Here is a 25,635-nt window from a genome sequence, read left to right as displayed (position 1 = left end):
TCAGCAGCTATCTCGCGGCAGCAGGTGCACGTCGTCGGTGTGGTCGGCGTGCGGCGCGGCGTGCAGTGCGCGTTGGCGCGTGGCGCGTGCGGTGACGCGCAGCGCGACGCGGCACCACGCGCCCGCCGCGCCGCACGCGCACACGCAGGCCGAGCCCTCCGAGGAGCGGTCCGATACCCATCTACGACACAGAATGCTTGCAACAGAATAATAGTTACTAAGTAGTCTATTCCAGGTACAGGAGACAACTAGCAACCCATATGTCAAAGATCTTCCAATGTTCTCTGTCGCAAGAGTAGCACAAAGCAGAGATGATGTATGGCGCCACTCCTAGCGGCAGAGAACGAATAAAGGACCTATGCAAGAGCAGGTATATAGGTAGTCAACCGCTAGACCGCGGTACCACGGTTCACTTAGATTACCGTCGAAACCAAAGTTTTTAAAATAAGTATGCATGTTGGACAGCCTGCGACTGTCAGGTACCTGGCGGTGTACTGCACGTAGACCCTGGCGCGCGCGCCGCCTGGCAGCGAGAGCGCGGGCGGGTGCAGGCGGAACTGCCCGTCGCCGCTCCACTGCGTCACCAACTCAAGGGTTGACACTGAAACAGGAATTTTAAGGTCGTCGAGAGTCGACGAAAGCTGTCGAAAAGAAAACCTGCAGCGGTCTGTCACAATAACATGGAGTGCGGTTACTTAAAGATGCCGTACTCACTTTTGATTTGAAAGTAGGTCCTATATTAAACTGAGAGAGGCAAACTGAAGGCGAAACGACGTTCTATATCCAGGTGGTTTCAATTAAAAATGAGAAAGCGAATCGTGCTTGAAAATGTTCATGGAATTTCAATAACATACGAGTGCAGATCTTGGCGATGCCTTACAGTACGATACGAAAGGCGAGGAATGAACCAAGTCAAAAATTCTTGAGTACACTCTTCGAAGTATATTCTATAGAATACCGATAGGCAGCAACTTTGCACCGCTAACAATTGACGGGGCCCTTGTTCACCGATAAGTGTTCTAGCACAACAATTCATCAAAACCGATGCATCAAGGTGATACTTACGACTGGAGTGTGAGACGGTGAAGTAGGCTTTCCTCGTGCTGCCGTCGCTGACGAGGCCGAAGTCCAGCTCCGCCGGCTGCGCGCGCAGCGCCGGCCGCTCCAGCTCCAGGGTGAGGGGCGACGACTGCAGGCACGAGATATGGACATAGTTGTGACTGGCAGAGCACAGCCAAGTGCGGATTGGCAGACTTCACGCAGCTTTGAGAACATTACGGCGAACTCTTCGGTACGCAGGTTTCCTCGTGATGTTTTCCTTCAAGAGCTACATAAAGATGCCACCAGGTTTTAATAGAAACTTTCTACCTTTACTATCAGTACGGTGTTTTTTCCAAAATGAAAAGTAATTATCATACCAACAACAAGACGTTATCATGATCGTAGAAGTTGAGGGCGGTAGTCGTCACGAGCCGGGGCGGGTAGGCGGCGCCGCGCGCCGGCCACGCGTCCTCCGTCCGCACCGACACCTCCGCGAACAACTGTAGAACCAAACACTTTCAGGACAGCTAGGTTTTTGTTTAGGGTCTTCCAGGGTCCCAGAGTCCTAAGATCTTTCCTCCAGTTAAAAGTGGATTTTGTGCTTTTTAATCAAGATCGGTTGAGTGTAGAGCTGTGTTAAAGTAACAAACAGACAAACAGGCACGCTTACATGTTTTTGATTAAATACAATGGATTTGAGTAAATTTTATGGCGCTTTGTTTGTAATTCTATATCGGCGCGAACACCCTTAGCTTGAAACAGCAACAGCAGCACATTCCTTCGACCAATGTGTGAAGCTATCAGTACAGGGCATCATCTCTGCGAGGCGAAACTGTAACAAGCAGCAAATGGTGGACACGTGCAGTGCACATACGTCTCCTGTGAGGACGAGCACGTCACCACGTCACGCCTTGTAACATTATATAATTGCCGACTTATGATATGTATAAATAGTAAAGTTCCACCACTTGTTTCTTCTTGTCACCAACCACATAACACCATTGTTACCAACCAATAATAACTGTTAAAAATTAGGTTACCTCAAGAGAACTGCGTGGAGGAATCTTCAACTTGAGGTCTTCGAACTGATAGTTCCTATCCAGCCGTACACAGTGCGCGTCGCACACGTCACGCGACACCTCCACGCGCCAGGGGGCTTCGGTCGCGGCCACCGCCTCCAGAGGACCTTCACCTATGTTCTGTATGCGGAACTTCTTGCGCACCCTTGTAGACATAGTTCATCATTAAATTTTAGTCTTCCATGTCCATTATTATGTATTATAATTGTTGTGCCGTATGACATGCATCAACAAAGTGCACTCTCCCTTCCCTTATACCCGCAGCCCGGTCAGACGATCGGAGAGAAATCAGCTGTGAGAGCTTTACATAGTCTCCGAGGCACGCGGGTGTGACGCCGCCGCTTCCCAACTCTGGGTTGCTGCTAACTATAGGTATATTTTTACCAGAAAATTTCGATTACTTTTCAGCCGAACCCGAGACCTTTGCGGAAATATACTACGTCACATTTGTACGTTATTACAAAATAATTCAACACCCAAGGCTCAATCTCGAATATCATGACCCGCTCAAACTAGCTAGCCATTAGACCATCGAGGAGTCTCTCGTTACAGTAACGTACATCACGTTGAATCTAGTCAATGGTTCAGTTCAAAAGGTTGAATTCGCCGAAACCTGCGCTCAAAGACTCAAAGACATTACAGAGCAAACCGTCCGACAAAGGACTATGTCGACGCGTTGCTGTCTACGGTTTATCGGTTCTCAAAGCAAATTAGCTGTGAATTTCATAGAATTTGCCTTCGTTCTGAAATATACGATCTGTATTTTTAATCATCAACAAAATTACAACCAATTTTATTCTATGACAAGTTGGGCTTCGAATGGGATCTCATCTTGTGGGAAGTGTCAATGCAGTTAATTTATAATATTATGTATAATAATATATAGTAGGTAAGTAGCACTTTTAATCTATGCCACTAATTAACCTGGTGTTCACCTCGAGAAAATGCGGCCGCAAAGAGCTGTTTTGTTTGGTGACCATTTTAAATACGGATGATGGAAGTAAAAGCTTACTAGAAAAGATTTGAGCTAGCTTTGAGTCACGCCTAGCAGAGTAACTTCAAGGAACAGACCGCAGTATGTCGTGGTCGGGCAGGTCGAGCGCGCAGAGCACGACGCGCAGCTCGGAGCACAGCAGCTGCAGCTGCGGCTCGCGCGGAGCCTGGCGCAGCCGCAGCAGCTGCGGCGGCGGCGGCGGCCGGCACCAGCCGCGACTGCCACAGACAACCATAGCAAAAGAAACGACATGTTAATTAACACTACAGCTACGGTTCCTTAGTCGAACAAAGTCGTAGCTGCTCCATAGTGGTCATAGTGTATAAGGCACTAAAGTGTAGATCTCATGCGAGTTGATGAATTCATTTGACACAAGCGCCACCTTACCGGGATATGTAGATGCTAACAAGGATCTTCAAACCGCAGATGACAAGAAAGACGATGAACAAAGCCACGTAGAAACTGATAAGAGGTAGAAAAAAGCCAAAATTTAAAAGTTAACTAGGTGTTCAACGATTTACGTTTTACTTAGGTTATAATGTGATACGATTTATGTAACAGAAAGAATTAGGGATCCGCGATTTCATGGGTTAAATGAATAGGTAGTTACCGAATCCGACTTGAATATGATTACATATTTTCAACCAGGAAGTCTATTGCCAAGCAGGTAACAAGGGAAATCTTTTCGGGTGGAATCACAAAGCTTTTAGAAAACATGAAACAACCAGCGAAGGCTAAAACACAAATAACACACTGGTGACTGCTTTATGTCAAATTGAGGGCTATAAGATGGCAGCACACCCTATGAGATCTGTACCGACGTAACATTTCGCATTTAGAACACGTCGCGCAACTCTTTTGGGGGTTTTATTTCTTCCCCCTATGCCTATTTTGTGGAGTACAAAATGCTTTTATGGGACCTTATGAATTTTTATTCCGCACTTTATGACATGACGTCAAGTTTGTCAATTTATTTCTCATGTGAGTGATGTTCCCTACCACCTCTGTGTGGTTGCGCCTGTATACGACAGCTCGTTCTGAATAAAACATTTCGCAGGGTGCAACATTCTTTTTTCCAGCAGGTCGATTCTGGAAAAGCTATATTAGAACATATCTATGATATTAGGTAATCATTATTATAGTAAATTATTTGACGATTCAAAAGCACTTGTAAAAGTTTATTTGAATAAAAATCTATTCTATTCTATAATCTTGATTGTTGTGATTGGTTGAATGTATGGTACTCTTGTTGCTGCAATGCATTGCAGCCAATAGTGAGTGAGTGTCGGCCAATCAGAGGTAAATTTCAGTATGTTTCTGTTGCCACTCGAGGGACTCAGTAAGCCCATCACGTCCGCATAACTAATATGGTGAGCGTTACCCAGCGCTCGGGCGCGGAGCGGAGCGCAGCAGCAGCGCGTGCGGCGGAGCGAGCTGGAGCCGACGCTGCAGCCGCACGCGGAGCGCCGCGCTCTGCCCCGCCCGCACGCGCAGCTGTTGAGGCTCGACCTGCACATAAAAGCTGTCTACTGCCACCACGTTGATTCTTGATAACCTCCCTGCACCTCGACGCGTTGCTGAACTCGGTGTTTTAATCATTGGGAGGCTCCAAATTCAATTTCAATTGGGAAAAATCATAATATTAATATTACTGAATTGGCTCAGGTCTCATCAGGGCATCCACTAGGAGGCTTCGGCCGTGACTAGGGACAGCTCTGGCGGCAAAGATGGCACTGTTTGGCTACCGGTTGGGAGAAACTGCCATACTGAAAAGTATGACAGTTCCATCTTAGACCGCATCACTACTCACTATCTGGACGAATGTAAGAAAGAGCTAACTCTGATCAAATAAAATGAATTATTGTTTTTGCCAGTTTTTTATTTGAAAGTGGATGTAAACTGGATCAATTCTCTCTCTCTTTTGTAACTACTACGTAAGCATCAGGATAGGATGAAGTCATTATATTATAATCTAAGTCAGTCAATGTAAAATGAAGACAATACATATGTGGAAAGCTGTTCTAGTCAAAATAACTAAACTGCCGTCGTGTCAACTTCTTACTTGATAAAAACCATCGGTGCTCTGAACCCCGTGGTCTGGTGCCAGGAACAGTTCCACGCCGGTGTCCATGTCGCTACAGACAGCACCGTCGGTTAACTCGTCTTTTAACTTTGTGTTCGCTGTTAGATCATACATTAAAATATTGGTCAAAATCGATATGTATATTTGTGAACAATAGTTGACACACATTTGAGGTGCAGAAGATTAGAATGTGAGTCCAAATGGAATCCTGTGAGTAGAAACGAATCACGGGAGAACAAAATACTGGAAATGCCCAATGGTATTACAGATGATAGGTACACTAAGCTGTAAGTGTAGAAGGTCAGCGAACACGATGTTTCGGCATCAGCGACCGACGTCGAGTTGCTTTTCGAAGCTCGATGCTGCAATGAGCGCTCCACTCGCACACACAATCGTCAGTGGCAGCGATCAACTCGATTTTATTTATTATTTTACATACATTTTAATACAGCGATTGAAGTCTACGAGTCGTTGAAATTATGAAACTCATGATATAGATTCAATATAATCGCTAAGACGCGCGATTGGACACAGCGATCAACCTCTTCGAATTTCTAGAATAAAAGTATTCTATCTCAACTTGCAGAATACAAACGATCGTTGTGCCTTTGTCAAGTACGGTTCAGTGATGTCGTAAAGAGGTGGCAGATAGACACTGTATCACATTTACAAGTATGGAGGTTAAAATTATGTTAAAATGCTTACATTCAAAAGCAGTAACGCAAGCGCAGAGCCGAGGAGGCAGGTCGACGAACCGCAGGTAGAGGCGGAGCGGCAGCTCGTCTTGCGGATACTCTACAAGAGAGTTACGTTCATGCAGCGCTCGCTTGTACACTCAATATTATAAACCGAAGTAAAAACACTTCTTCAAGAAGTGCTGGCGTCCTTTTCCTCGATGCTTCTCGTTGAAAATATCTAATGGCACAACTTTTTAGGTGTCAAAAAGTGCAGACTTTTCCTTCTTTGTACAAACCTATGTATACTTAAGTCCTTGTAAAAGAACGATAGTCGACTAAGCTAAACCGCATACTAATTTACTCATTGTAACAAAATCAGCAAATGCAGGCTGCATTTGCTACTTTAAGGTTTTTAGCTAATAATATCGTTGAATGAAATGAACTGAATTTATCAACACGGTTTTACCTCTCTCTCTGTTTCGTATTCCTTGTTGCTGAGGGTCGTGACCCTTGCAATTAATTAAACTAAAGTAGAGCTTTTCTGGGGATAGTAATGCGATGGATTTCCAAATGTTTCCGCATATACGATTCTACCAAGACAACGATTCTGACTCTTAGTTTCAATATATTCGACTACACGTAGACATAACCGATATGACGTATACTCTACTTGTATTTAATCCCGCGGCATGTAAATGAAACATTGATCTCGATAAAATGGATCTCCAGCGGAACGAACACGCGTATTTAATTAATAAAAATTTGTAAATTCCAACAGCTTTTTTCAATTTTGTTTGTTTCATAAAATATGTTTTGTTGAAGCATCCCGGCGAGCGGCAGAGTCCGCGATCTACATTCGCGTCAAAGCCACGCTCGAGGTTGAAACTGAACATTCATTTCAAATGATGAAGATGGATTGTCCCAGTTCTGTGGATTTCAGGTATTTCATTTTGTAAATTCAGGTAATTATGATTAATTGCAAACTCGGTAGACATTCCAGACTCATCGCTATGCGCTTTGTATTTCGGATGATTCAGGGAATTACTTACCTACTTTTCCTAAAAGCACTCTCTAGCGTTATATTGTTAACGAGTTAGAAATTATCTTTCTGATATAATAAATAGCTCAGTTTTTCACTTAGAGGAAGAAAAAATAATGGCGATAGGCTATGGAAGAAAAATAGCAAATTTCGATCGCAGGAACTAACCGTCACAGTCAAAGTAGCAGGTATTCATTTTCCATCTGTGATTTGGGATGAAAGATGATAGTATGCCAAGTTACAGAATGGACACCACAAATCACAACTAAAAGGCTTAGAAGAAGACCCAGGAAAGCAAGTATCGATTACGTGGAAGAAATACCTACTCATCAGGTTTTACTGTGACCTTAGTAATTATGATCTTTGTATCCGTAATGCAAGTTTTATTAATTATTTATCTGAGTCGACGTGCAATAGCTGCTCACCATGCTCTCTCACGAGATAGACGTCGGTGGTGAGGTCGGCGCGGGACGTGTTCGTGACGCGCACGACACGATCCGGGTCCGAATACGACATCCTGTACACAAAACATTCTCATTTGTAACAGACTGACAGACTATCCTGCGCTTCGCCTCAGGTTAGTGGAAAGTCATATTTTGTAGAATGAGTGTAAGTAATACCTACTTTATGAAATAGACTAGCTGATCCACCCAGCGTCGCTCGAGTGAAATGGACTAGCTGATCCACCCAGCGTCGCTCGAGTGAAATTTGATGAGGAAGTCGGTTTAATTCCTTAAAGTTATTTACTGAAAAAGTAACTAAGCACCTAGTACAACTTCTTGCAGATATCTTCCTTGATTTTTGCAAGTTTGAATGCTACTGGACACTAAGGATTGCTGTGGAGCCCACGTCTGCCTGTATGAAAAGAAAACTAAAAAATTATCCCTCTAGAAGGTAGTTAACGATAATTCTAAAATCACCACCAGAGCGCGGGCGGGTGTGCGGTGCGGGGCGCGGGGCGCAGCGGGAACTGAAGCGGAGCGCCCACCGCCTGCACCCACACGTCCAGCACCAGCGGCGACAAGCCCTCCACCTGGGCATGCGCTACTGTTTATGGCTGGCTCTAGTCGATGGCTGGCGGGGTGGCCATGTTCCTCAGTCGTGACGGACCGACACCAGCCAACCAGAACCACATATATAACATTTCAGAATGTAATCAAGACACGTTCCCGACGGAAGGGCTAAAGCTATAAAATCGATCACATAGAGAAGGAACAAATAAACGTGTCAAATGTTTACTCAACAATTATGTAAATTCGCCGACGAACCTTTCCGTTCATTGGATTTCGCAAATAAAATAAACAGCACGATTTTACGAGTTATTTACTACGAAGCAGGTATATATAAAGTAGAACAGAACGAAATCGACCTTGAAATAAAGATTCCAAGCAAACGTTCCATCGAATGCTGTTTGTAAGTTTAAAGTGATTCTTTTATTACTGTACTGTACAGAGTACGTATAATACTCTGTAATGTATAATTTGCTCTTAAAAGTAAGTAATCCTTTTTTTTATTTTTTAAACATAATGTGAAGAAACAAGCCACAATCTAGATCCTCAGCCAAACAGCACGTCCTGGCTAAAAGCCAAATGTCATGTTATTAGTTGTGTTCATGTCACTGGCATTGTAGGAAATTCTATTGTTTGGTTAGTACAAGAGACGGGTCAAATCGGGTCATTTTCATTTATTTAGGTATTCATTGTCAAAATCAAGTAACTAGGTAGTAGGATGTTTTCCTTCATCGTTAACTCAACTCCGAAAAAATCCGTAAAATCGCCTGTAGCGCTACAGGTCAACTATTTTGATGGTTGTCAGCTGAAAGTGCCTCATTCATTAACAAAGCATGAAACGAACGTTATCGCGATAACATCCGCTACATGAAACCGCCAACTTGTTAACTATACAGGGTGTAACCACAACGTTAGCAAAACCTTAGCGTTATTATTATACTACATTAACACAATCCAAAGCCAATAACCATTTGCCTCATCTTATAGTTTTAGTAATTTAGTATTTTTCAACCCGCGTTGTATACCGTGCAAAATTCGGGTCAATGCCCCACCTACGACGCGGCATTGACTTCGAGTGACGTATTTACGGAACGTTCGTTGACCTCTCGTGTCAGTCAGATGTTTTATTTGTGATAGCTATATTGTGAACTTTTGAAAATGCAGACTTTTTTCCCGTAATTTCTATTGTGGTATCTTATCAGTAATCATCAGTATCTATCACCTGTCGTCGTTTTTGCTCGCGTTCTGTTACATCCTGTATACTATGATTTGAACAACAGCGTCCCCCACGTCGGTAACCGCGCCATAAAACACAAACAGAGGTTGTTGACAAAATGATGCGAGCTCAGGTCGGTTAGCGCTGCTAATGGGTTTCGGATGATACTATTTCGCTACGAGCTACACAGCCGTCATGGCTACATTAGGATAGCATTATGTCTAACGAGTAGTTTATGCCCGCGGCTTCGTCCGCATGGACCATACAAATTTCAACCCCCTTAGAATTTTCTAAAATCCTTTCTTAGCGGATGTCTGTCACAATAGCTACATCCCTATCCATCCAGTAGTTTGAGGTGCGTTGATAGATCAGTCAGTCAGCTTTTGCTTTTATATATTAAGGCATCTTCTAGGTAAACGCGTCCCATCTTAGACCACATCATCACTTTCCATCAGGTGTGATTGTGGTCAAGCGCTTGTGAACGCTTGTGAATAAAAAAAAGAAAAAGATTTTTACGCAAAAGCCTATTCTATCAATTTCTATGGATGTAACATGAAAAATGATGGGGCTACCTTGTTCTTTTGGACGTATAGGTTCCGAAAATACGTTGAAATTATTGACAAAAAGGTAACATGCCAAAAATTGTATGATATTTTTGACAATTAACAACGTCGCTAAGTAAGTTACCGACAGATTACGGATAGATTGATTGTTATTAATTTCGATTATATATTAATAGACTGATTTGCAGGACCACGACGCCGCCACGTCCCTGGCACGGCACGGCTCTGTGTAAATAGGCATTACAAGATCCCCTATTCCCGTCCCCCTCCCCCCACCACTCTCTCGACATAAAGATGGACATTACGATCGAAACGTGCTTTCCTGTCGTCTCTAACGTTTACTGTATATTCAGTCTCAGAAAAGGCAGAGACACACTAATTATTATGGACGTTACGCATCTTCAAAAATCGAATCAAATCTATGACCACAGATGTGCTAAAATAATATGCGCTGTATAGGAAAACTTTTCTCTTGGGATTTGAATCAAAAGTATGCTTCCATCGTGATGTAACTTTTCATGCTATTGGCTGACGTTATCGAATGCTATAAAATCGTAATAAAGCAGAGTTGGACGCGAACTGATTATAACATTTTATTGACTATACTGCTGCTGTAAGACATAAAGTGATAAAAACATTTGGGCATGACTTTTAATTATAATATTAAACTCGAATGATATGGACCTCGCCTGAATGAATCATGTTGACATTGTTGATATACAAGACGCAAGTGAATATAGCACACTTGACAGCTAGCATGCTCTTGACATGATCATGGTTCTTACCTGTGATCTCGTGCCTGATGGAATCCTGGTAATAGTTCGTTAACCTTCTTATTGAAACGAACATAACGTCAGATCCAAGCAGGCGTTTCTTTACTGAAGTCTATGATAGACAAGGAACCATAGACTTCATCTATCTTCTATACTAATATTAGAGGTAAAGTTTGTAAGTTTGTTTGTAGCAAATAATCTCTGGAAATACTGAATCAATTTTGAAAATTCTTTTACCAGTGGAAAGCTACATTATTTTTGAGTACATAGCCAACTATTTATTTTCAAAAATTAGAGATCCATATGAAAATTGTAATAAGTTAGGAGGCGGGTCGCTAGTTCGCTATAAAGCACACAAAATTGTGGATTGAATGTTGATAGTGATGAGCACGGCGTGAGTGAGGTTGCGCGTGGCACCTGTATGAGCAGCTGGTCGCGGTACAGCCCCCAGCAGGCCGCGTACGCGCTCACCCGCACGGCCACGCTGCGCCGCGCCGCCAGCCGCCCGCCGCGCGCCCGCACGTCCAGCACCACGCCCGAACAGTGCACGTCGCCCGCCCACTGCTCTGCACACACACACACACACATTCTACTCTAGTAATCACTTAACGTTAGGTTAATTTCATGATTGTAGGTCAACGAGAACGGATTTCGTTCACTTAACGGGTCTTGAAGTACAGACAGACAGACAAAAAATAATTCTATAACGGGTCCTTTTTTGTCTGAAATCACTGAATCCTGAATATGGTTCAAAATAGCTTGCCACCCTCCTAGCTTGCTTCAATATCGAATATCGTAAACTGTAATTGCTATGTAAACAAACGCAAGTAGATAAAATATACTATAGATATAGATGAAAGTTCGCGGAAACTTGTGCGATTGTGCCTCAAGTCGGTGGCAGCGGAGCGGGGCTTCAATTACAATCAAATCACGTACAACAATAGTTCGCACACTACCTTGCTGCAGTTCGCAAGTTGCAACTCCCCGTGGCTACTTTTAACCCACAATAATTACTAGCGATTCGCCTGGAATCAAGCAGTCTTGTCCTGTACTGTAAGCTCATACCTTTTCCATCGGTAACGTATTTAGCAAAGGCGAAAAAATTGCCAAGAAAAAACTTTATTTAATTTGTATTTGAGATATGGTTGATTTTAGTGTTTGTTGTTTATCACAGTATCAGCCGCAAAAGTGCAAATTCACTCAAGTAGACTCTGAAACTCGCTTACTTAGCTAAGTCTATATTATATGGTTTATTACATCGTTCTACAAATTAATGTGTGGAAAACGCGTGATGGAAGACCCGGCAGAAAACCTGACGCAGCCCAGCCCTATGTACCCACTCCACGACTACGCGAACCCCGCGTCACCAAAAACATCAGCGGACAAACAAGTGGGGGCGAGTGGAGCTATTGGGGAAGGCCTCCGTGCAGCCGCAGATATCTTCAGGCTGGCATGATGATGGACTGCTTTATGTGGATTGCATACCTCTGTCAACAGTCCGGGCGTGTGTCCGCGGCCAGCGCCGCACGGCAGCGCGCCAGCTCGCCTCGAGGCGCGACGCGTTGTGCAGCACCAGCGTGCGGGACCTCACTGCGCAACATTATATACTCTTTCGATGTCACGTTTAAGAGTTGAGTAAACTCAGTTTTCTACAGGATACATTTCAGAGAGTGTTCTAAGGAACTATTTGATCTAGTTCCTCCCTCGCCATTATACTGTCGGAATGAGGGTAATCGTGGCATCGTAAAGGTCTCCCACCCACAGTTTACACCCTTACCTAGTCGAAGTTCCACGGACTCGTGCGAAGTGAGACGCCTCCTCGTTTCTAATACGCACTGCTAGAATATGGAATGCTCTTCCGGCTTCCGTTTTCCCCGCCAGCTACAGTATTGAGGCTTCGAAAAGATGAGTGAATAGGCGTCTTCTGGGAAGAGTTAAGGGGGAGCGCACGCTCCACCTCAAGTTCCAAAAAATCACAAAAGCTTCAACGGAAAATCCCGGAAAACCAAAACGCTCCTACGAGATTTTTAAATAGCCTAAATCTACCCATATAAAGTCGTGGGCATAACAAATGATGGGCCAACTTAAGCATCGTTAGTTATCGCATTATTGTATAGTGTAAGTGCCGACCGGTTCTGACGGGCAAGTCTCGGAACTGCAGGCAGTAGGGCTCGCTGTGCTGCGGCAGGAGCGGCCTCGCGAGCCGCGCGCACCCACACACGCGAGTGAGCGCTGGAGGCTCTTCCACTACAACACAAAATAATGGTGGTAATAATTCTTTTGAAGTGAAAACTTCTTGTGCGTTGGGTGATATCGGAATGGGTAAAAAGTTTAGGTCATATCAGCGACATGCTAAAGCGATTCAAAACTGCAATTATCATCATGCTTCAACTCATCATCGCGTCGACCCAGTACTGACTACAGGTCTCCTCTCAGAATGACATGGGTTTAAGCCAAAATCCAAGTTGACCAAGTGCGGATCGGCAGACTTCAGTCTTCACACATCTTGGGGAACTCTTAGGCATGCAAATTTCCTCACGATGTTTTCCTTCGCCTTTAAAACAAGCGATATTTATTTGTTTATAAAACACAAAACTCTAACAAATTAGAAGTTAGAGAGAGGTCAAGGATTGAGCCCCTGAGCTGCTGAATTGGAGACGAACGTCTTAGCCACCCGGCACAGACTACAGGCTATCATGGCTAGGATCTAGAGTCTACAGTTTAGACCATAATATGGTCGATTAGTTAGAAATAATGTTAATGTAGCTTACAAATGGATACAGGCTCCTCCCCCCCGCGCTCCTCCCCGGGGGGCTCCGGCGGCGCGGGGGGAGGGGGGGGAGGGATGTAGATCATCTCGTAGTGGCACTGACAGATGTTCTCTGCGAACACGAACACCTACTACAATATTCCATTACTTGAAGATACCGCGCACAATATTGAGCTACTTGTAAGTTTTATGCATATCTGAGTAGGGAGCTTTCTTATGGGAAAACTAGCTGCTCCGCCCCGGATCCGCTTGAGTGGAATTATTAAAAGGCCAGTTATCATCATCATCATCAGCTAATTGACGTTCACTGCAGGATGTAGTCTCTCGCAAAATCTCTACAGTCTAAAATAAGAAGGGTCTTGCGCCGCCCGCCTGAATAAAGTGGCTTACTGCAACTCGTTTGATGTTACCTTTTCACCCTCGGGACCCCAACGAACGGTTTATTGGGTTAAAAGCCTCAGCGAGGGGATGGAATTTTCAAAAATCTTGAAACTGGTACCTACTTCTTAATTTTTACTGAATCTTATACTGAAATACTAATTTTCATGGATATAATATGTGTGTGGTTTTTGCACACAATTTGAATGTTGCACTGGTTGTTATAATTATTACTTAGTGGACTGTATGATTGTTAGGAAATATGACGAAATCTCTTGCCCAAATAGATAGGAAAGTATTGCACTAACCTGATATCTTCTTTAGCATATGCTTCGTCCCTTCTAGTCACGCACGGCGCACTTGATTGGTAAGCACACACACACTCGAAATGTAGGCAGAGACTCCTTTGACTTGTTTAATCCTTTAGGAAACGTTCCATGTGGATCCTTGGGATTTGATAGGAACACAAAATGCGATGTCCTACTTCGCTCGCACCCGCAAGGCAAGTGAGTTGTAGATTGGTGGCGCCACTGTCTTGCGCAGGCGCCGGACTTGTCATTTACCAAAGTAAATACAAGTTAGTACAACTTAATATAACTACCTATCCATATATAGGCAAAAGATCCGACATACCCCCCACCGAAATCAGTATGATGATTTCCCTTATGAGTGTAAGGTATGAGAAGTAGAGAAAATTCTCTATAGGTTTTGAAACTATGAATTGTTATGTGAGACATGTACTGTAGCTGTACATGTAAATATAGTGGACCTACCTACTAACTAATTAAGAAATATAAAACTAATCTAAAAACTATGAGCGAATCACGGATTCACTAATTAATTAGCATAAGGTAAAGGACAAATTTTATTTACAGGCCTTTTATAAAGCCCATTTTTTGTGCGAACAGTGACCACGCGAACAATGTTATCGACACCTGGATGAACTTCCACTATTCTGCCTAAGGGCCATTGTAATGGTTTAGCAAGATCTGATTTGAGAAGAACCAGGTCTCCAACGTTAACGTTAGGTTTCGATGTGAACCATTTCTCTCTTTGTTGGAGTGTATGAACGTAGTCATCTGACCAACGCTTCCAAAAAGATTGAGTAATCTTTTGGATTGCTTGCCACCGAGACAGTCTGCTCAGAGGAACGTCCTCAACATCGTATTCCGGGACAGCTAATAGACTTTGTCCAATTAAGAAATGTCCTGCAGTAAGCACGTCAAACTCGTTCGGATTATTGGATAATGAGCACAACGGACGTGAATTCATCATAGCTTCTATTTTACAAAATATGGTGTTCAGCTCCTCGAAGGTGAGGATGCGAGTGCCAATTGTTCGGTACAAATGATGTTTAGCTGACTTTATACCAGCCTCCCAAAGTCCGCCCATGGCAGGGGAACTGGGTGCATTTGTTCGCCAATCAATGCTACGGGAAGCAAGACCGTCCAAGATGGTATTGCAATTGGCCTTATCACGAAAGAAATTGCCAACTTCCTTTAAATGCTTGGCTGCTGCAATTAGATTTCGGCCACAGTCAGAAAAAAGACACCTGCAGAGCCCTCTGCGACTGACGAGACGATCTACTGCAGCAAGGAAGCAGTCGCATGATAAATCTGTTAATACCTCCAAATGCACGGCTTTGGTGGCAAAACAAACAAAGAGGCACAAATAGGCCTTACAACTCTTAGCATTGCGGCGTTGACTTTCTTTAACAAAGAAAGGACCACCAATATCGCAACCGACGTTATCAAATACTTTCCCGGGTTTTAACCTAGAAGCGGGTAACGTACCCATCGCGGGTTGAACGATATTTGGATTAAATTTGAAACAATTAGCGCATTTTGAAAGCACAGAGCGGATAATGCTACGAGCATTTATAATCCAAAAGAATTTGCATAATATTCCTTGTAATGTACGAGGACCCGAGTGTAAATACACCTTGTGAAAATACTCAATTAATAAAAGAACAGTGTGACATTTTTTAGGAAGCAACAAGGGGTGCTTCGAATCATAGGGTAGATCAGATTGTGAGATTCTACCCCCCACCCTGAGGAAACCATGGGAGTCAACAAAGGGGGAAAGTTTACGTAGTGAAGCTACGTATCCCTTTTTATTTAAAATTTCAATCTCAGAACCAAAATGGTTCGACTGAATTACACGCACGATAGTGTCACGGCTTTGTTTTAATTCACAGGAATTCAATGGACCCGAAATTTTATCCAAACGATTTCTTGAATTATTTATGAATCGATGACACCAAGCCAAAACGCGTTGCAATCTATTAAAAGAAGAAAATTTGTTGAAAGTTTCTTCAAGGTCGTTTGTTAAAATGGTACCTTCACTTGAAGTTAATGCGAATGTATCTACATTTGATTTTAACTCGGGAATATTGTTTACATTTTTTACGAAAAAAGTACTGGAAGGCCAGTCACTAGGGTCCTGTAATAACCACTCCGGCCCGTGGAACCAAGTTTTCTCGACGGCGAGAAATTGACTGGGTAATGTACCACGCGAACATAAATCAGCAGCATTATTCTCGCTGTTTACGTGATACCAACGATTTGGTGGAATTACATCGATAATCTCACTGACCCTATTTGATACAAAAGTCTTTAATTGATATGGCGGCGTTTGTAACCATGACAAAACGACACTGGAGTCGCTAAAGGCGACTATGGAAAAATTAAAATCAGTTAGGTTTTTGATTACGAATCGTAAAACCTTTGCTAGCAGCACGGCCGCCATTAATTCAAGTCTAGGAATTGATAAAATTGGTTTTAAAGGGGCAACTTTAGATTTGCTTGTCAGCAATCGAACCTTAACCCTTCCGCCCTCATCTATACTGCGTAAATAGACGCAAACTGCATAGCCGCGCGATGACGCATCACAAAAGCCTATCACTTGCACGTCCGAAAAGTTAGGTATTAATAAGTGCCGCTCGATTCTTAAGTTCGCTAGGGTTGACAACTCACAAATAAATTTATTCCATTTTCCATAAATCTCAGCAGGTAGTGAATCGTCCCAACCGAGGCCCAATTTCCACAAGTCTTGCATGACGCATTTTGCAAGAAAAGTGCAAGGTGAGATAAATCCGATCGGGTCAAATATACTCGCGAGCAATGTCAGTACCGAGCGCTTCGTAGATTTAAAGTCAGTTAAATTATAATTAAATGAGAAGCAGTCAGCAGAGGGTAACCAAGTCAATCCTAAAACTTTTAATGAATTCGATAACGTATCGTCTTCAAAATTAATCTTTGAAATATTTTCTGCATTGAGTCTCAGAAGAAATTCCGGACAGTTACTGGCCCATTTTTTTAAATCAAAACCCCCACTTTTAAGGAGTGACATAAGTTCGTCTTGTAAAATACAGGCTTCGGTAATTGTTTGGCACGACCATAACAAATCATCTACATAAAATCCCTGCGTAAGTATAGCAGACGCGCGACTTTGTGGGTTGTCTAGCGCGAGTTGATGCAGTGTGCGCACGGCAACGTACGGCGCACTACGGAGACCGTAGGTATTTGTTTTTAGTTCAAATATACGGACTGGCTCCGACGGAGCTTCACGCCAAAGAATATGCTGATAATTTCGCTCCGAAGGGTCAATAAGAACCGCGCGATACATTTTAGATACGTCAGCTGTAAAACAAATGTCATATAGCCTAAAATTTAAAACTATCTTTGATATGTCAGTATGTAATTTACGACCTGTCAAGAGAATGTCATTTAGGCTTACACCACTAGTCGTAGGGCTGGACCCGTTGTAGACGACCCTCAGGGGAGTAGAACTGCTAGAAGGACGCAAGACGCAGTGATGAGGAATAATATATTTGGAGGGTTCCGTACCCTTATATAATTCCATATGCCCTAATGATTCATATTCTCGCATGAAATCTACGTATGCGGTTCGCAACTCGGGTGAACGTTCTAATCTACGTTCTATCTGACAGAGACGTCTTAAGGCTATGTTATACGAATCTCCTAGTGGTTCGTGGTCAGGGTTGATTAAAATCGGAGAAACATAGCGGCCAGTTTCGTCACGATAATGTTTCTCTATATATATTTTTTCAGCGATCGCTTCAGACGGACTCATTGGGGTCTCGCACGGCGCAGACTCCACCTCCCAGAACGTCTTGAGAGTGTCATTGAGACGATCGTCTTCACTAGTGTACGACACAAGTGATGTTGTAAACGTTACAACATTATTACTAGAGCGTTGAATCGTCAAACTTCCCGAGATAACGTATCCAAACACGCTGTTGAGAGCGGCGGGAATATTGCGATCAAAAATGACCTTTGTTCCATCATAAACGTGAGGAAAAATGTCACCAGCTAAAATTATATCGATTGGTGATGATTTGTAAAACTGGGGATCAGCTAAGAATAAATTATTGTATTTTTTGACTATATTTTGCGGGATTTTAACAGTAGGCAAATCTGAAGTCAGTTTAGTTAATACTACAGCGTCAATATCAAAACTTGGCGTGTCATTGTGACGCGGCCTTACATTAAATGACGTCATGCCGTGATTTTTTACACTTTCACCTGCAAGACCGAAAATATTAAAAGAACATTTTCGCTGAGACAAACCTAAACGCTGCAAACACGCTAATGAAATAAAGTTCGATTGAGCGCCTGAGTCAATTAGCACTCGACAGGGTTGGTAAGAATCGTATTTATCCTTTACGCGTACAATTGCGGTGCCGAGTACAACTGCGGTGTGGCTACGCATAGAAGTCGCGTGATGATTCACTTGCACTGTGTCACAGATCGAGGCGGACCGCGGCGGCACGGCAGTCGCGGCAATCGCGTTCGAAACTGACGGAGTACCAGGTTCAATTCCGTTATCAATGTGCAGTAAAAAATGATGAGGCTTAGTACACACGGCACACAAGAACGTACTCTTGCACTCACTCTCTCCGTGATTTTTTAGGCAAGATTTACATAACTTTAAATTAGCAGCACGGCTGACTCGTTCAGCGCTGGTCAATTGACGAAATTGGCTGCAGCGGTAGATCATGTGATTTTGCCCACAGTGAACACAGATAACGCCCCTTGAATTAGAACTAGAATAAGAGAAATTTTTAATTGAACTTTGCTCAGCTTTAGATTTTTTGTCTTTGTTATTAAATTGTTTTTTATTCTGATTTTGATTTGTAGTATTATTAGAACATGAATATGACGCAGAATGATCTAACACTTTGATATGGTTATGGATAAACGACATCAAATCTGTGAAACCAGGAATGGTACTTTGATCGGTATGTTGTTCAAACGACTTTCGACTTTGTGGGTCTAGGGCCCTTAGTGCGATATGACACAGTATATAGCTTTCTAAATTATCAATTTTTAGAGCTTGAATAGCCTTGTACGAGTGTTCAAAATTTTCGATAAAAGTGTTTAAGTGTACAGATGTCTCTTTCGTTAAAGGCGTAAAATTTAACATTTTGTCTAAATATCTGCCGACTAACATTCTTTTATCCTGGTATTTATCCAGTAAGCTTTGCCACACTACATCGTAATTGTCCGCAGAAATCGGAACGCTTTTGACGATATTTAATGCAGGACCTGTCGTACATGATATTAGGTAGTGAAATTTATCTATTTTCGTAACACTCGTTTGATTATGAACCAAAGAACAGAATGTCTCATAAAAAGTCGTAAAGTTTTCGATTTGACCGTCAAAAGTAAATAACTCCAACTTGGGAAGACGTGGCCTTTGGTCAGTTGAAGGAGTTTGTTCCTTATTACTAGGGTAATTAGGTTCATATTTGGCTGCAACTAACTTCGTTCTATAATATAAATCTTCAAAGTTTTTTAAATCCTGGCTATGGAATGATGATGTCTGGTCAATTTCAAGTTCCTTTTCAAAAATATTATAAATTATTTTTTCAAATGTTGACCTTAAAGTGTCAATTTCCTTAACCCGCAGTAAAAATAAATCCCTAGTTTCATCATCGCTAACCTTTTTGGACAAATCAAAAATGGTTTGTATTTGTTCAAAACATCGTTCTTTTCGTTTTATTAAAACAGTCAACGCTATAGGTACGTTTGAATTAGGATCTTCCTTTGGAGGCATGATTTTCAATCTACCTACAACCTTCAATAAAATGAAATGAACAAAATATTATTTTCTATGAATTATACGAAAAGGGATGTAAAATATCTAAAATATATATACTTGAACGTCAAGAAATATGTAATAAATGTTATTACAATTAGATATTTTCTAAATAACTAGCACATTTAAATATTTTACGCAATAACTGCCGCGTGGTCACTGTTACCTATTCACAGGTTATTGTACGTAAGCTATTTTTAGACAGCGATAGTTTTTAGATTAAAGGCACCACATTGTTCTAATGGTATCCAAATTGTAAGAAACCTATAGATGGCACCAGAATTGTATAAATCTGAAGGAATATGCCATAAATTATGGCGAAACTCGGTTCGAATGGACCAAAAAATTGTGTGGTTTTTGCACACAATTTGAATGTTGCACTGGTTGTTATAATTATTACTTAGTGGACTGTATGATTGTTAGGAAATATGACGAAATCTCTTGCCCAAATAGATAGGAAAGTATTGCACTAACCTGATATCTTCTTTAGCATATGCTTCGTCCCTTCTAGTCACGCACGGCGCACTTGATTGGTAAGCACACACACACTCGAAATGTAGGCAGAGACTCCTTTGACTTGTTTAATCCTTTAGGAAACGTTCCATGTGGATCCTTGGGATTTGATAGGAACACAAAATGCGATGTCCTACTTCGCTCGCACCCGCAAGGCAAGTGAGTTGTAGATTGGTGGCGCCACTGTCTTGCGCAGGCGCCGGACTTGTCATTTACCAAAGTAAATACAAGTTAGTACAACTTAATATAACTACCTATCCATATATAGGCAAAAGATCCGACAATATGAAAAATTTCTAAAATGAAACTTTTATTCTTTTTTACATTCTGGGATGAAATATCCTAAGTAATCTATAAGTAATCCTTTCTGAGTGTTTACGTCCTAACGGCTTAGGTTATACGTTGATAGATTACTTGGTCAATCAGTCAGGACAAGACTGTGTTTTCATATTATCCTGTCGAAGATCTACGTGGAATTAGTGTTTTTAAAAGTTTCGTGGAAACGTTATGATTTTTCGCACAGAAAGTAGTCCGTGCCCTTCCCTGGGATGCAACTTATTTTTATACCGTCACAAACGGGTCAACAGATGGGCCGTAAAAACATACAGACACACTTATAATGTTAAATTAGTTTGCATTATCGTTACCCTTTTGCAGCGCCCTCTTGCGGTCGTCCTGCGCAAACATCTCCTCGGGAGTCGACAGTCGGTCGAGCGTGGTGGAGCACGGCCGCTCCGGCTGCAGGCAATATGTAAACAGAATTGCTAAGCAGACTTACCTACTTGTTTCTCTTAAACTTTATAGTCCGTATATAAATTATGTAGATTTAAGTTTTCACTCGTATCATGATTTCATTATCAGTTCGCGTTACCGGGCTCCGGTCGTAAGCAAGCATGGGTCGCGTACAGCACGTGTACTCATGTGGCGCATAGTGTGTTGTTGATCTTTTAAATAAACTAAGACAGATGAAAACATTATGAAGGCTTAGGTAGGTAAGTACATCCTAGAAGTTGTAATATAATTTTTAACTGACGCAGTAACCCATACTTATTATGATTCTTTTCTATCAATAAAGATTGAATGAACATGATTCTTACTTACAGGGTTTAGTTGTAACGAAATTCTGCAAAATATCTTTCTAGTAACTGGCAGTTGGAACTATTTTCTGTTTATTAAAAGTTGTATTAGCTGTGATCCTGATGCGGGAGACCGGCGGGAAATAGTTACGTCAAAGTTTTCCGATATTGGGAATTTGCTCATCGAATGAAGTTGACCTATTTATTCGTTCCTAATACAATTATTGCAGATAATATTAAAGATAAAGTTTTATTCGCTTTATTTTGGGTACCTACAAAAAATATATGTATCAATTCCAACATATTATTCTGCCACTTGGACGTGAAAAGAATGAAAATGTATGAAAAATGAACTTGTTACGCGCTTGCCGCATCACCTGCGTCATCGGTATTTTGACGAAGGAGTCGGTGTTCTCGTCTCCTCCTATCGGGAACTCGACGGTCACTTCCACGCCCTGCGGACGACATGATACGTGTACAATCTACCGTGTTTTTTTTTCTTAAAAAGTAAACGAGCAGACGGATCACCAGGTGTTAAGTGATTACCGCCGACCAACATTTCCAGCATCAGAACTACCGCCGATGCGTTGCCGGCCTTTCAGGAATTTTGTATGCGGTACGCTACAGGTACGATAGGCTGCAGGTCGAGGAATGGTGACAGTTGACGTAGACAAGTGCCTCTCACAAGTCACAAGCAACACCTTCTCCACGAACACCATCACTGTCATCATGATCGACTCATGACTAGCGCACTACTGAACACGGCTCTCCTCTCACAATGAGAAGGGTTCGGCCATGGTCCACCACGCTGACCGAGTGTCACACACCTTTGAGAACACTATTTAATTTTCAGGCATGCTGGTTTTCTCATCAAGTTTTTTTAATCGTATGCACACAGTTCCGAAAAAGAGGTGCGTGCCCGGGATCGACCCACTGACCTACCGAATAGAAAGCGAACTCTTAACCACTACACTACCAAGCTTACGGTCCACCAATAACAACTTTTGCTGTTGAATTTGACTTTCTTAATCTTACTCAACCTTTAGGTAAAAAGCTCAAAGCCAAACTTATGTCACCAACAATGATTTACCGCTGACCTAAACAATAAATCATGGTGGTGCCATAATTTAGGCTCGGAGCTTTTTACCCTTACTCGCCCCTAGAGATATTTTTAATAAAACAAAAATCCGTGGAATTTAGTACATAAATGAATGATTACAGCGACGACAGTAAACCGTGGCATTGCGATGCGCGGCACGGACGAGCGGAGTCGAGGGGCGCCGCGAGGCACGCACGCGACCACTTCATTGCGGGGTTTTTTCATTACGTGCTGGTATTGAGTACAGCCCTTAATTGCGCGCTTATTCAAGAAATTCGTGTTTAAGTGAAGATATTTTTGCATGGTGCCCCCTTTTGTGTTAGGGCCCCTGTCCAGTAGAGCTCGTAGTACTGACCGAGATGGCAGCGTCGATGAGCAAGTAGAGCGGTCGGTGCGCGTGCGCGACGCGCGCCTCGCGCAGCCACGCGCGCCGCGCGCTCGCCCGCCGCGCCTCCAGCACCACCTGCTCACACAGAACACGGCTGCAGCTGAGCTGGAATCACACCATGCTGACCTGAAACCTGTTTTCGGGTCGTGCCACACGTTACATAAATTATTGCCTTCAATGCTCAGGTGATGGAAGCGCCGCAATAGCAGACGTCAATCGTGATGAATGGCACGACTTACAAAATAAACGTTTTTCTTTCTTTCTATAGTCTGGTCAGTTCTCTGTATTCCTATTATTATGCGATAGAAGCAGGCGTTCAAGAGTACAAGACAGAGTTTACGATTGCCAAGGATCGACCACGTAAAACACAAACATCTTGCCCGTGTGCAAAATTCACGCGAATTTTATTTCTCAGTTGAAATTAATGCTATACATGTGGAGATAGAGGTCAATATCTGTGTTCAATTTTTGAAATTCGCTTCGATTCCCCGCTTGTATAAATCAACCATAAGTATGTACCGTACCGGTGCCGAAGTGACCACTTACTTTGAGTGTGCTCTGTAGAACTTCTATATGATACCTATCTATAGTTAGGAGAGTGCATGACAAATCCGTCGTAAGAGCAAACGCGATGCGTAAGTATAACAAGTTGAGAGTTACACGTGGCAGCTATGTAGATCTTCTTAATTCTAATTTTACCATCCATCTTGACATTGTTCTCTTAATCCATAATATTATAAGTTATCCTTGCCTTTCTTTGTCAGGGTTCCCCTTTTTCTTCGTATAATATTTTTCAATAAAACTGTCACGTTAAGTTAGGAATATACATAGCTTGTGAAATATGGAGTTTTATTATTTTAATACGATACTTCAATATACTTGGTGTAAAGCCGTGTCTTCACTCGCGTGCTAATCGCGGCGTTGTGTCCTGTGAACGGCGCGAAAATAGGTTCCTAAAATGGGATAGTGGTGTTTACGGGGTTTGAAGCTGGGGTAGCTTATTTAGGTAGGAACCTGTTTACTAGCAGGTCTAATGACAAATGCCTAAGCATTGAGTTGTTTTAACTAGGGTAAGCAGTGCTTGTATATCTCTATGACCTACACGCCATTGGGAGTTTCACGCCGCGGAAATGAAAGAGCGGGCATAATGTCTGGGAATTTCAGCGACTTGCTTGCTTTGTCACTGACTGTACCTACCTACCTACCTACGTGTAATGTACCTTCAGAATTAAATACCGCCGTGCTGCTTTCACTGGACGTCACCACCGCCTCGCATCTTGTTCGCCCAGGCCTTAAGCATAACACGTTGGGTACGGTGGTGATATTGGGAAAGTTGTGACGCCGCGCGAAATGGACAACCTTTCTGTGTATCATGGCGGAAAATTGAAAAAGTTGAACGATCTGATCAGTAACAAGAAGTAATATTATGCTTGTATGCGGGTCGATGGAGACAGGTCATTTGTGACGTGAGGGGAGCTCTCGGAACACTGGTCGCTGTCTCGCCGCGCTATCAATAAATAGACTTGGCTCTTTGTTGTCGAAATGTGGTGAATATTTTAGGGAAAAGAGATAGTAATATCTAGAGGTTAATTTTGAGAACGGTCACACGAGATGATGACATCGTCTCTACTACTGCAGAGCATAGGTCTCCTCTCAGAATGAGAGGGATTTAAACCCTAGTCTACCACGCTGGGCAAGTGCGGATAGCCACATATTGTTAGATTTATTGTTATTTGTTTTGTAGCAACAAAATATCAACACGTAGAAAGTTACATGTAGGCACTTTATTGTACACCAAATTGGTACCAACTTAAAATTCTACAAGAATTAAAAAAGCTGTAATAAATGACCCTATTGCTATGACCAGTCCTTAATAACTTACCTATCAAGCTTTTTTCATGAAATTTAACTAACAAAAATTACTAACAACTTTGATCATATTTATTGCATGTTTGGTTCACTACGAGAAGATAAATAATTCGAGTTCTGCATAATATATGGAATTCTAGTTAGCACATTGGAAGCCCAAGAGCAAAGGTGGCGCGGAAGCAGGTGCAGGTGGATGACGAAGGCGAAGGTTGGGACGAAGCTCTTGAAAGTGTTTCTGTCCAGCGGTGGATGTATGCAAACTAATAGATTGGATTGGATAGAACATTACCTTGGAGGATAACCCACCACTATGTCAACAGTAGAGTGGCCGCCAACCTTGAACTCGTCCGGAATGAATGTTACAGCGAGAATGTCTTCTCCTTCTGAAAGACAAACCATACTGAAAATTGGCTAAACTCGTTAACTTAACATCGTGTTTATATGACAGCGCACAATATAACAGAATCCTTGAATACCAAACGAAGTCAATAAAATTTTCCAGGGTCTTTCCATACCATTATTATGTTTTCCACGAGTACTCCCCGCTATTGTGTTACGATACAATCATGTTACATGTTTGTGAAGCTTTCCATCGTTTCGTTCCGATATCGTGCTCATAAAGTGATCGTCTCTTTGTACTACGGAGACAATATTTAGATTTGAAATATCAAGACCACCTAACGGTGATGGGAGACAGAGAACCGAGCGTAAGGCGGGCGCGGGCGAGCTCGAGGCTCTGCGTGCTACGTATGTACCGACAGCAGGCATCCACTTGCCGCTGGTCGGCAGCGGGGTGATGTTGCTGAGCTGCAGGCGACAGCACGAGCGCTCGCCGAGCGACAGCGCGCCGCTCGGCCGCAGCACGGGCGAGCCGCCCAGCACGCTACAGCCCGGCTCCAGTGCACAACCTTCACCTACACAAACTAATTTTCATGTTGATAGAT

At 42.6% G+C, this 25,635-nt stretch overlaps 1 protein-coding gene across 1 annotated transcript; it reads right to left on the bottom strand.

Annotated features, from left to right (window-relative positions):
• LOC123872625 lies at nt 1–25,625 on the bottom strand. The gene is made up of 20 exons (XM_045917008.1): nt 25,447–25,625; nt 24,998–25,074; nt 22,790–22,927; nt 21,713–21,790; nt 20,907–20,997; nt 13,247–13,357; nt 12,606–12,722; nt 11,961–12,065; nt 10,893–11,041; nt 7,837–7,946; nt 7,339–7,430; nt 5,903–5,992; nt 5,177–5,295; nt 4,496–4,623; nt 3,192–3,332; nt 2,082–2,265; nt 1,419–1,541; nt 1,066–1,189; nt 484–601; nt 1–181 (listed from the first exon to the last, which is right to left on the bottom strand). Exons 1-20 carry the CDS (start codon nt 25,457–25,459, stop codon nt 1–3), a joined length of 2,289 nt encoding a protein of 762 aa, XP_045772964.1. The 5' UTR covers nt 25,460–25,625.
• Nucleotides 25,626–25,635: the final 10 nt, after the last annotated feature.

The sequence above is a fragment of the Maniola jurtina genome, chromosome 15 (genome assembly GCF_905333055.1).
Source record: "Maniola jurtina chromosome 15, ilManJurt1.1, whole genome shotgun sequence".
Lineage (NCBI taxonomy): Eukaryota > Metazoa > Arthropoda > Insecta > Lepidoptera > Nymphalidae > Maniola > Maniola jurtina.
This window is presented reverse-complemented; position numbering and strand designations above follow the sequence as displayed.

Bases quoted from the DNA above. Each gene is read 5' to 3' on its own strand.
- LOC123872625 (XM_045917008.1), bottom strand. The intron at 20,998-21,712 runs GTGATGCGGCAA...TATTGCCTGCAG, and splicing joins TCAAAATACCGATGACGCAG to CCGGAGCGGCCGTGCTCCAC. The intron at 182-483 runs GTACCTGACAGT...TCTGTGTCGTAG, and splicing joins TACGTGCAGTACACCGCCAG to ATGGGTATCGGACCGCTCCT.